The 13,044-nt window shown below is 41.8% G+C and overlaps 1 protein-coding gene across 14 annotated transcripts in view; it reads right to left on the bottom strand.

Moving 5' to 3' along the window:
- The window catches only part of PTPRM (protein tyrosine phosphatase receptor type M), a 791,475-nt gene that overhangs the window by 49,090 nt on the left and 729,341 nt on the right, over positions 1 to 13,044 (bottom strand). For all 14 annotated transcript variants that reach the window (XM_075585347.1, XM_075585335.1, XM_075585339.1 and 11 more), the window contains one exon: positions 7,931 to 8,028. In XM_075585347.1, coding sequence (XP_075441462.1) covers positions 7,931 to 8,028 — 98 coding nt within the window. The remainder of the gene's footprint in view (positions 1 to 7,930; positions 8,029 to 13,044) is intronic.

Raw genomic sequence — 13,044 nt, 5'->3', positions numbered from 1 at the left:
CTGTAGTACTGCATACACTGTTCAATATATTGCAGGAAATGTACTGTAGCTCTCAATATTTGAGACTAGAGAACATTCACTGGTCATATTCTCCTGAGCTGCAGGCGAAAGAACTATTTGACTTGTTGAAAGGGATCAACAAACCTCACCGGCACAGAATGAGGTCATTTTCTGATTTACATGGCCAGTTCCTGAAAAATGTCTTCACTTTCCCTCTAGATAATACAAAATATCCAATTGTTCTGATAAGCATGTGAAACCTGTTGTATGTACTTGTGAGATTGTACAGTAGGTGATAAAGACTGTATCCAATTTGTCAGATTTTAACGCAGCATAACATGTGGAATCTTATATGTTTAAAAAAAATAAAAATCCTTTCTGTAGTCTTAGATAATAGTGACTGTTTTGTTGTTGTTGTTTTTCTTCCACTCTTAATGCCATTTTTAATGAGTTTTAAAGCATCCTTTGATTACTATAGCAGGTTTAGCACACCCCACCAGCAGTGCAAGAGCTTTGTAAAACTTTCTTGTTTGTGATCATTTGTTGCAAATGTTCCCAGCAATTGTAGCTGTAAACTGTAACAATAGATAATGTTACCTTAATAATATAAAGATACATTGGAGCTGCTGAGTTACTTTCACTGAAGGATTGATTAATTGATTGAAACAGAAAGATAGCCATTATGTTAGGCACACAATCAGGAGTTTGACAGATTTATAACAGGAGCACCAAATGATTGCCAGTTTAGGTAAGAATGCAGAATTATACATTGTTATATGCTTTACATATACAAATAAGAAAAAAAGGGGAAACAAATTGTAAAGTAGTATTGCTGCTTTAATTTATAACAACTAGGATACAAGAGCAGCTCTATACAGTCTGGGAAGCTACCGAAAGTCATAGCTTTAAAAATGATACAAATCTAAAGAAGAATCCATTAGTGTTCTTGACCAAAGACTATAACCTTTCTGCTGAAGAGTATTAATATAATGTCTTATTTGTATTTTATACAAATATACAAATATAGTGGATGTTGGTGTAGTCATCATTTTGACACTCGGTCTGATTATTCATGTGGGATACTTCAAGGATATTATGCACAGTATGTATTTCATCACGTTAGGCTTACATAGCCATTGATCTTTGTTGGAGCACCATACAGCTTTTGTTTTTCTTATTTGTATTTTAAAAAGCATTTAAATTGTTAAATACATAGTGACATAGTTGAAAAAAGACATATTTCCATTGAGTTCAACGTATGTTACATTTAGACGACAAAAACATATCCTATATTTGTATTTGCAGTATTTTGATCCAGAGGAAGCGGGGGAAAAAAACCCCAAGTGAAACATCATCTAATGATATCTCATAAGGCGAAAAATAAATTCCTTGCTGACTCCAAATAATATCAATCAGATTACTCCCTGGATCAACATCCTTCCCATGTTTACTTATTTGGTATATCCCTGTATACCTTTCCTTTCTAAAAAGATGTCCAACCTTGAAGATATCTTTTGTATCTGCCATCACAGTCTCCATGGGTAATGAATTACACATTTTAACTGCCCTTACTGTAAAGAACCCTTTCCTTTGTTGCTGGTGAAATCTCCTTTCCTCCAACCTTAAGGGATGACCCTGTGTCGTTTGTACTGCCCTTGGGATGAATAGTTCTTCTGAAATATCTTTGTATTAACCCAGAATATATTTGTATATAATTATATCATATCTACTCTTAGATGCCTCTTTTGTAATGTGAACAAATCTAAACTAGCTAGTCTCACCTCATAAATCAGATTATCCATCCCCTTTATCAATTCAGTGGCTCTTCTTTGCAGTTTTTCTAGTTCCTCTTATTGGTGCACACCCTAATTACCCAATCATAAGGGGTATCTTGGAGGTAGCTAGTTTTAATGCAATGTTAAAATAATGGCTAAGCTAATAAAATATATCTTTAATTAGACTGTATTGCTTGTAGTAGATTTAACAAGCTGTACAGCAGCTCTGATTCATAAGACTGCATCCTAATACAGCAACTCACAGTCCTCTTTGCTATTTTTATTTCACAGAGTTGTATGTTTGTTCACACTAACGCTATCAGTGTTATGTTTATATTTGTCATTGTTTGCCATAGTGGGGAGCACATTATCTCTAGTAACAACACCGTATCATTACAAGTGCTTGTTATTAGATTGTATGAGAACTGCACTGTGCTTCATACTGTATACACCCTTCACTGACAATAGCCTCATGTGACACATCAGGTTTGACACAGCTGTACTCTCTAACATTTTAACAGGTCACTAGGGCTATTATTGGTAGCTGTTTTATTTTAATAAGTCTAATTAAAGATATATTTTTATAAGTTTACCCATGATTTCAACATTGTATTAAAACCAGCTACTTCTAAGATATCCCTTATGCTTGGGTAATTAGGGTTAGCACCAATAAGATGAATCCCTTTTCTTTCTAGCTACCTATTTTGTGTTTAATTATCTTTGATTCCCCTGGTAGGACCCCTCCACTGCTAGATTAAACCAAGTTCCTATATTTAGGCTAGTAGGCTAGTGTAGTGAAGTTTCTCCCCTCATCTCCCCCCCCCTTCTTTCCTACTATAATGTATTTTTAGTTCCATAATGTCTTCTTTATGGAGTGGTGCCGAAAATTGTACTCCATATTCAAGGTGTGGTCTTACTAATAATTTATAGAGAGGTATAATTATGTCTGCTTCCCTTCCATCCATTGCCCGTTTAATGCAAGACAAGATCTTGTTTGCCTTTGCAGCTACTGCATGACTTTGGGCACTGTTGCTAAAACTGGTGTCTACAAGTACTCCTAAATCCTTCTCCATCATTGATTTACCTCAGGGGAGCGCAATCTTGTCCCCCTGCGCAGCCCTACCAGCTGTCCCCCTCTCCTTACCTTGGCTCAGACGTTCTGACGTCATGATGCCATGGCAATGTGACGTCACATGACACCGCGTTGCCATGGCGAAGCGTCATCAGAAGACGTCTGAACCAAGGTAGGAGAGCGTTACAGAGGCCTTTGCCCCTTCCCCGGCATTTTATTTAAATGCCTTCGGGAAGCGCGCAGTGCCTCTGTAACCCCTGCGTCCCACGCAGATAATCTCATGCCCCCACAGGGGGGTGCGCCCCTTAGTTTACGCACCCCTGATTTACCGAATTACAGTGTGCCCCAATTAATTTGTAAGTCGCCTGTTTGTTCTTGTTTCCCAAATCAGAATTACAATTATAGAAATCCTTCATATATTTCGTCGCAGTCAAGGGATGGCTAAACGTATCACTTTTTAAGACATGAGTGCATTGTGCACAGTTCAGGCATTGGGAAATTCCATGTTTTAGAGACTCAAAAGCACTTCCGTATTTTACCTGAGCCCAAGTTCGCTCTCACCAGTCTATTATGTAAATTTAGAGCCCTACGATATAACATAAGAGGCAAAGATTGAAACATATCACAAAGAGAATAGTGACCAATGTCAGCAACATCCTTGCTATGTGTGTTATAAGTGCTGACAAAAGGAACCCTGGTAGGACCTGTCTGTTTAGTTTGTGGGGTCAATAATGTGCTCTTATCAGTACCTTGTATCTGCCGTCTCTCTTTCTGTAATACATGTGTGGGACAATCTCTATGTAAAAAACTAGATGTCATTTGATCAAATCTCTGTGTCAGTTTATGCTCCTCAGTGACAATGCGCTTGGCTCTGCAATATTGCTTACGTGGCAACAATTTATTTGTATTATCCAGATGAAAGTTAGAAAACAACAAAACATGATTGCTGTCAGTTAGCTTAACAAAATGATCTGTGCCAAGTCTAGTACGGTACCATCAATATATAATCTCGTATATAGGAAATTGATATGGTCAATATCAAAAGCCATTGTAAACTTAATAGCATGAGAAACCTAATTAATCAGCGTTAAAAAAAAAAAAAAAAGATTGCAGGGACTAATATCACCTCTCATACCATAAAGGTATCATCAATGTATCTTCGCCACATTTTACAATGACAGACAAATACAATGTTATTCTATATACATGTCTCCTCCGGTTCTTTTATATATATATATATATATATATATATATATATATATATATATATATATATATATATATATATATATATACAGTGGTCGACAAATCACCCAAAAATCTACTCGCCCAACAAAAAAATCTACTCGCCACCTAGTACCAAACGTGTGATGCCTGGGCAAATAGGAGCTCGCCACGATGTTAAATCCACTCGCCCAGGGCGTGCAAATGTATAGGTTTGTCGAACACTGTATATATATATATATATATATATATATATATATATATATATATATATAGTTGCGTAAGTCGTGGCCACATGAAGACCCATTGCAGTGCCCCGATGAAAATAGAAATAGTCTTTAAATAGAAAATAGTTATAATGAAGAATAATGGACAGCAAATCCCTACTTGGGATTTGTTCTGCCACAGAAAAACTCCAGTCTCGCTTCACAGCTCTCCATGGCTCTACATGCTGCCAGGATTCCCTTATTCGTAAGTGATAGACATGTGCAGTACCAACTATTAATGCCCAGTGTCACAAGAGTAATATCATTAGCCAGATCAATAACGTGTTCAGTGGATGTAAAAAAAATAAATGACTGTTATCTTTCAAAAAAGATCTCCCACGAAACGTAAGGTCTCGGTACTGTGCCAAGAAAGATGGGAATAGCCTGGAACTAAAAATCCTTCCCAGCCACAATAGGTAGTATCCTGCATGCAGTTTAAAAATAATGTAAAATATTGCAAAATATTGCAAAAATGCAAAATCAGAAACAAATAATGTTCTCTGTTTCATAGTTTACAAACCTGAAACTGATACATTACCTTTTCTAACATGTTGCCTTAGGTGATCTGTAGTAATTAAAGTAAATTACTTTCTTTCTGTAGAAAACTTAACAGTTTAATATTAAACAAAATGCCTGTAACACCATAGATAAGGATATCTGCGCTATTGCTGTCCCATAAATGTGATGTACAACTGTAATCCCAGCGCAGCCGTCTGCAGGAGTACTCCAGAGTCTCCTATAATGTGAGCTCCCAAAAGGGAACGCAAAGAAACACATAAAGACAAAAAGGTAGAAAGTGCACTGAGGAACAGTTTTGAAAAATATATGGTTTGTATTTGTTAAGAAAGCCGTCTGGAGGACAACATGATAAAAACAATTATACATTGATAACATAGCGAAACGTACATACGTGCTTAGAAAATTGGAGAACGCCGACTGGCAGATCCGATATGCAGTCGAAGGGTTAGATGTTGTGGGTCTCCACCACCAACACCATCAGCTAGATCAGCGGTGCGCAAACTGTGGGGCACACCCCCTTGGGGGGGGCGCAAGATTATGTAGGGGGGCGCGGGCTGCTTGCAGGGAAACCTGGGGGCGGGCAGAGCTGTGCACGGGCGGCCAGAAACTCCGTGCTTCTGCTTCTATGTGTCTGTGTCTTGCAGAGGGGGCGGGGCTTCTCTCTGCACACAGACAGCCCCTCCTTCTCTTCCTGTCTGCTTCCCGCACCAGTTTTCAGCAGCATGGGGAGTTGGGGGATCGGAGCATGTCGCCCCCCCCAGGAGAAAGTGTGTGTGTGTGTATTTGAGTGTGTGTGTGTGGGGATTGAGTTTGTGTGTGTGTGTGTGTGGGGATTGAGTTTGTGTGTGTGGGGGGGGGGGATTGTGTGTGTGGGGGGGGATTGTGTGTGTGGGGATTGAGTTTGTGTGTTGGGATTGAGTTTGTGTGTGTGTGGGGGGGGGATTGAGTGTGTGTGTGTGTGGGGAGGGATTCAGTGTGTGTGTGGGGGGGATTGAGTGTGTGTGGGGGGGATTGTGTGTGTGTGGGGAGATTGAGTGTGTGTGTGGGGGGGGGATTGTGTGTGTGGGGGGGGGTTGTGTGTGTAAAGGGGGGATTGTGTGTGTGTGGTGATTTGAGTGTGTGTGGGGATTGAGTTTGTGTGTGTGTGTGGGGGGGGGGTTGTGTGTGGGGGGGGGGGATTGTGTGTGTGTGTGTGTGTGGGGGGGGATTGAGTGTGTGTGGGGATTGAGTGTGTGTGGGGATTGAGTGTGTGTGTGGGGGGGGGATTGTGTATGTGTGGGGGGGGGGGTTGAGTGTGTGAGTGTGTGGGGATTGAGTGTGTGTGTGTGTGGGGGGGATTGAGTGTGTGGTGATTGAGTGTATGTGGTGTGTGTGGTGATTGATTGAGTGTATGTGGTGAGTGTGTGTATGTGGTGATTGATTGATTGAGAGTGTGTGTTGTAATGCAGTGGTGCGTAAACTGGGGGGGGCAACGAGGCGCAAGATTATTTAGGGGTCGCAGGCGGCGTGCGACGAAAACTGGGTGTGCGGGCGGGCAGACGCTGTGCGCGAGGGGCGGCCAAGAAGATGTGCACGGGCGGGCAGCCGAAGATGTGTGCGGGTGGCTGAACAGGATAGTGCAGGTGGCGGCAACGTGGTGGTGTGTGTGTGCACGCGCAGGGGCTTCGGAGGTACGGGGAGGAGCACGCCCGAGCACGGGGAAGTCAAACGCCCCTCCTTCGGTGTCTGCCCTGCAATAGCGCTGTGTTCCTGACCTCCTCCGCTGGCAACCTGCTTCGCTGCGACCCTCTGCATGTGAAAGGGTAGGGTGCCACTATATCAATCATACTATGAATGTACAGAAATAATGTAAAAAAACTGTGAAAACACAACATTGAAAACGGGAAAAAATAAATAATACTGTAGGTAGGAGTTTGGATGACAATGGGGATAGCAAGACAAAAAGCATGGAGGGGAAGGAAGAAAAAAAAGGGGGAGGGGAGAGGGAAGGGAGGTAGCAAAGAGGTGGATGAATGCCCCCCCAAAGGATTGCCTTTGTGCACGTACGCTCTCCCAAGCTTGGCGCTTGGGGAGACAAACAAAATTGACTTTGATGTGCGCTCAGCAGCAGTCAATACACACACAAAGCCACACACAGCCACACACAGCCACACACACAAATAGCCCCGATCCACGCTTGCAAAAGTATGCAGGACACCCTGTGCTCATGCTTGGAGAGTTGGTGATGTCACCGCTCTCAGCGGCAGCGTGGACGCAGCCTAATTTTGCAAGCGCGAGCTGTTGAAATATGTAAGTATTTAAACATATTTGGATTTATATTGTATACCGTTTAATAAAGGGTTTTTTTTTTTTTCCATGTGATTTTGATTACATCAGGCAGGGGGGGCCCGAGAAATGTCATGGATGAAAAGGGGGGCTCGGCATAAAAAGTTTGCTCACCCCTGATAGATGAACCAACCTCGCTCTATGGGTCTGGAGCTCCACCAATGAAAACGCGCGCAGCAACCTAATATCTGGATCTCCCGGTCTGCGTTCTCCAATTTACTAAGCACCTACATAGGTTGCGCTATGTTATCAATGTATAATTCTTTTTATCATATTGTTCTCTAGAGTTTAGAGGACTTTCTTAACAAATACAACCCATATATTTTCAAAACTGTTCTTCAGTGCGCTTTCTGCCTTTTTGTCTTGTCTTGACTTTTTGTCTGCCTGTAACACCTTATTTACAATAGACTAATATGTAGCAAATTTGAATCTGAATATACAGTATAGTTCTCCTTATGTGGTCAAGGAATCATGCTTCTCCCACTTGTACAGTAGGTAAGGAGAAATGCTCAGTGACTACTAGAGCATTTGACAATGAAGTACAGTGGGTGACTAGGGTGAAAAGGGCCTCAAAGTAATTCAGCACATATGTCAAAATAGTTCATAAACACCATATGCTGTCTTGCTCTGTCTTTATTTAATAAACAATTTAATTACCAGCTACATTTTTTGATAATCACATAATATACCGTATTCAATCAAAACTATTTACGTATATTAGGTGTATATACAGATAAAATATTGCTTACCCTGCCCACTTCCACCAGGTTGGTCACCATAACTATACTGGCTGTGTTTTCATGCCACACCATCCTCCAGAAATCATATGATGTTTCCTGCATCGGCCCTGTGCAAATATGCCAAGAACAAAGCTGATTAAGCATTTCAATACACAAACGACAAAAAGCGCTTTACAAAAAAGAAAAGAAAGATCATGCTGATGCCCACTACGGCTTCCAAGGGATTAATAAAAAGGTCTTGGCTAACATTTTTTGGCCTAGTCCAGGGTATTCACTTTGGCTTACTACTGCATACAATATCATTCCTATATTGCCAAAGTGGGCCACTTCAGCACCCTGGACAAGGCCCCCAAAAATTCTGCAATCCTAATGCAGGGTATACTGTAGCCATAACCTAAAAAAAAAACCAGCGTTAAGTCCTATGGTGAAGTTTATAATGATTATATTAGTGAACCATATATAAAGGTAGGCAATATGCATACATCAATTAAGATATCCTACGCGTTTCCAAGTGGAACTACTACTTCTTCAGGATATCAGGATCCCATAAGAAGTAGTTCCACTATAAAACGCGTAGGATAACTGTTATTCAGGGCAAGCTCTGCATTATCATTGGACACCAGACACGCTATTTTAATCCTCCGTGCGGTAATTGCAAACTTTTGGCTGTCTCATCCACTGCAGCTGTGCCTCGGTGCGACTCAAGTGGTGACGTCATTAGTAACCGCCAAGGTGAGGCAAGAGTAATCAGAGTTTGTGTCAGCGTGCAGTCCCTACAGCAGTGCTCCACATCATAGGAGCACAACACCTTAGCGAAGTTGACTCCGACCATGCCAAGAATCTCTAAGGAGACTGAGGATATTGATCCGTCTGCCGCCTGCAGGAATAATCTTGTGCAAAACGAGAAGATCCGGGACGCTTACCTGGTTGCAGTCTATAGGAATGAGAGACCGGAGAGGTGATTGGGGGTCATTTGCCACTGTAATAACATGTCCATAACAGGTCCTGCTTGTTAACCTCTTAATTGATGTACGCATATTACCTACCTTTATATATGGTTCACTAATATAATCATTATATACTTCACCATGAGATGTTTGCGCTGTTTTCTTTTTCTTTTATACTAGCTTCATAGGATGTTGAGCCATCCTTTGTAAGCAGCAGCATTGTCTCAATATTCTTATACACAGGTCATATATTTATATTATTATGTGTGTGAGCACTGGTAATTACTAATTAAATAGGATTTCAAGGTATCACTTAATCACTGTTATCAGTATATGTAAAATATATATTCACTAAACACTTATATTTTTCATTATCTGATGCGCAGTAGTCTATTCACGTTTGTTTCCTTGTTAAGTCCTATGTAACATTAGCGGCCTGCAGTTGCATATCAGTAACACAAACAGCCTTTAATGTTAACACCAGGCCGTCTTAGCATTAAGACCGGCCTTAACGCAGAGTTAATGAGCTGTGAAGATCCCCGTTAGAACTTAACGAGACTTTAACTTAAGTTAAAGTCTCGTTCAGTCAATAATGGAAGTCTGTGGATCTGCCCCTGTGAAGTCTACTAATGTCACTATGTGTCACTTAGCAGTCATATTAGTTTAATTTTGGGCTAATTTATTAAGAATAAAATACACTGTTTCACAAAAAATCACTGAGCACAGAAAACAAACTAGACATATGCAGTAATACCTTAGAAATCTAAAACAGATAAACATACATGGGGGATTGCCCATTTAATGGGATGAGTTCAATCTAGCGCTTATAAAATACTTTCGGTAAATAACTTATGATAACGGTATGCTAAGAGATGGTGGGCAAAGGCAGGTTTGCAGACCTGTCTGAGATGTGAATGTGCTCACAAGCGGTATTTTTATTTGCTGTACGGTGAGGGCTTTTTGTCACTTTTTTACTCACCATATTTTATGTCTAGTTGTAAACAACTTACTAATGTAATGGTCACCTTAAACAAATGTACTAAAATCACATTTACATTTCTCTTTTGTTGTATCTATCTACCTTTTTTATTTTTAATCAATGGAGTTGTCAAACTTCCTGGTAAAATATTTTATAAATAAATAAACATGTCGGCCCCCATTGGTCTGGTTGAAGCCTGTGATTATGCCTATACAGTATCACTTTCTCTCAAAGGAACAACTAGGGGACAGTAAACGACAGAGCGATTGCCTTTTATCTGCAAAATAGGAGGACACAAAGAGGAGCTACAGCTACTCAAACCTTCCTATGTCTCAGGTTACCATGTTAATGAGCTAACTTCAATGTGATGTGACTTTTACTATTGGCCATAATGTTAAAATAACACTTGCAAAAGCCCTCTGAATATCACAGTTGTGGAACCATGGTAGCTTGTAGAGTAGTCAAAACAAAAGTTAGGTAGAAGTGAAACCTTAAAGGTCTAACTAGTGGTCAAGAAGATGGTAACATTTCAGGACTACTGAAGTCCCTTAACCAGGCAGTGATTGAGAAAATAAACTGAAACGGCATGTTATATTTATACAAGGCTCACATTCTAGTAAGACTTGATATACAGATAAACATACAGATACCCAACAAGCTCTGAGAAACTCCAAACATTACCACATAATATATATATGCATATAAGTGTCAAAATGAGTGCTAGTGGGTGTGGCTAAATGTATACAACAAAAATGCCCAAAGCTACTTCCAATGTGATAAAAATACAAAGTGCAATACCTATATATTCTCTTGGAAAGTGGGGAGGGGCAAGCTTAAACCTTGGGGGGGAGGGACCACTACCCTCCCAAAACGTTCCAAGTTGGCAGGTCAGTTTCATTTTGCTGGGTTACGACAGATCCAATGCAGATCATTCTTCCTGTAATTATACAGGTAAATAGGAATTGTAACGCAGGGAGTGTTAGGACCTGCTAACGGTCATGCCTTGAAGTTGGCACCAGGCTTAAGATGCTTTGGTCACAGGGTTAAACTAAATTATCCTTTTTCAGGAGAATATATAGGTATTGCACTGTGTATTTTTGTCACATTGGAAGTAGCTTTGGGCATCTTTGTTTGTTTTTTTGTTGATATACAGATATAAATTTGTGTGCTACAAAAAGTGACAAAACAAAAAAAAAGGAAATATAAATGGGTCATGAATGACAATGAAGGTGTGAGGTGTCTGGTCTATGAGAGCAAGAAGACTGTACATAGCACATGTCCATTAAAATGAAGATACAATGATGCAATTCATTTTTATAGCACTATGAGACATAAATACTCTGTCAGTTGAGGCCTGCATTTAATGTATCAGAAGTCTGCATGAGTTTATATTCCCATGTTTTGCTTTTGCTCCGTTTTCAAATTATCTTTGATAACTATTACATTCATGTCTTTGATATTTTCTTTGCTTGGAGCTACAAAAGTGTTTCCCTATAGGTGTTATCTGATTTTTTACTGATGGATGATGTAGTGATGCATGTTTATTCTCACCTATATTAAATCCACCATTAGGGCATTATGTGCTTGTATTGGGGTATATAACACTGGATGAAGCACAGGTGAAGTATTCAAGAAATTTATAGTGTGTGTGTGTGGCTGTCTGATCCAGTTTGATGTGTGCTTAGGTCATTTTTTGCGTTGACAGGGAAATGTGCCATGGTCTACAGCAGCGGTGCGCAAACTGGGGGGCGCAAGATTATGTAGGGGGGGCGCAGGCTGCGTGCGGGGTAACCTGGGGGCGGGAAGAGCTGTGCACGGGCAGCCGTGCACAGGCTGCTTCCCTGCTGTCTGTGTCAGAGGGGGCGGGGCCAGAAGCTCCGTGCAGAGGCTGCTTCCCTGCTGTTATTGTAATTATATGTGTATGTGAGTAAACAGTTGTTATATACCTGTGTGTGTATTACTCCAGCGGTGCGCAAACTGGGGGGCGCGCCCCCTTTGGGGGGCGCAAGATTATGTAGGGGGGGCGCGGGCTGCGTGCGGGGAAACCTGGGGGCGGGCATAGCTGTGCACGGGCGGCCAGAAGCTCCGTGCTGAGGCTGCTTCCAGTTCCCTGCTGTGTCTGCCTGCAGAGGGGGCGGGGCCTTGCTGCAGGGCCTTCCCTGCACACAGACAAGCCCTCCTCCTGTCTGTTAGCCGCCCGTTTTCAGCAGCACATGGGGGGACCTGAGCAGGTTTAGTTACTCCCTCCACCCACCAGGTGTGTGTGTCTGTGTGTGTGTATATATATATGTAGAAATATGTGTGTGTATATGTAGAAGTGTATGTGTATATGTAGAAATGTGTGTGTGTGTATATATATATATGGACTGCAGTGTGTGGTGTGTGTGTGTGCGTGTGTGTGTGTGTGTGTGTGCTGTGCCTGTTGGTTGTCTGTGTGTGTGTGTGTGTGTTGTGATTGAGTGTGGTGATTATGTGAGTGTTGGTTGTGACTGTGTGTGTGTAGTGATTGAGTGTGTGCTGTGTTGGTTGTGATTTCAGTTTGGTGTGTGTGTGTGTGTGTGTGTGTGCCTGTTGGTTGTCTGTCTGTTTGTGTGTGTGTTGTGATTGAGTGTGTGTGTTGTGATTGTGTGTGTGGGTGTTGGGATTGTGTGTGTGGGTGTTGTGATTGAATGCAGCGTTGCACAAACTGAGGGGGGGACGCCCCGGGCGCAAGATTATTTAGGCGGGGCGCGTGCAGCAAAACCTGGTTGCGCAGGCAAAAAAGATGTGCGCGCGCGGGCGACCAAACAGAATAGTGCAGGTGAGGCCACTTGATTCGGAGGTACGGGGAGGAGCACGCCCCCGCGCTGTGATGTCAAACGCCCCTCCCTCCGGTGTCTGCACCTACAATAGCGCTGTGTTCCTGCTCTCCTCCGCTGGCAACCTGCTTCGCTGCGATCCTCTGCGAGTGAGAGGGTAGGCTGCACCTATATCAATCACACTATGAATGTACAGAAATAATAATAAAAAAGTGTAAACACTTCCCCGCTCGTGCTTGCAAAATTATGCAGGACACCCTGTGCTGATGCTTGGAGAGTTGGTGATGTCACCGCTCTCAGCGGCAGCGTGGACGCAGCCGAATTTTGCAAGAGCGAGCTGTTGAAGTATGTAAGTATTTAGGCTGCGCTTATAGTGCCGGCGACGCAACGTCGCCCGAA

This window comes from Ascaphus truei, chromosome 2, assembly GCF_040206685.1.
Source record: "Ascaphus truei isolate aAscTru1 chromosome 2, aAscTru1.hap1, whole genome shotgun sequence".
Lineage (NCBI taxonomy): Eukaryota > Metazoa > Chordata > Amphibia > Anura > Ascaphidae > Ascaphus > Ascaphus truei.
Note: the sequence above shows the minus strand (reverse complement) of the source record. Positions and strands in the feature narration are given on the sequence as shown.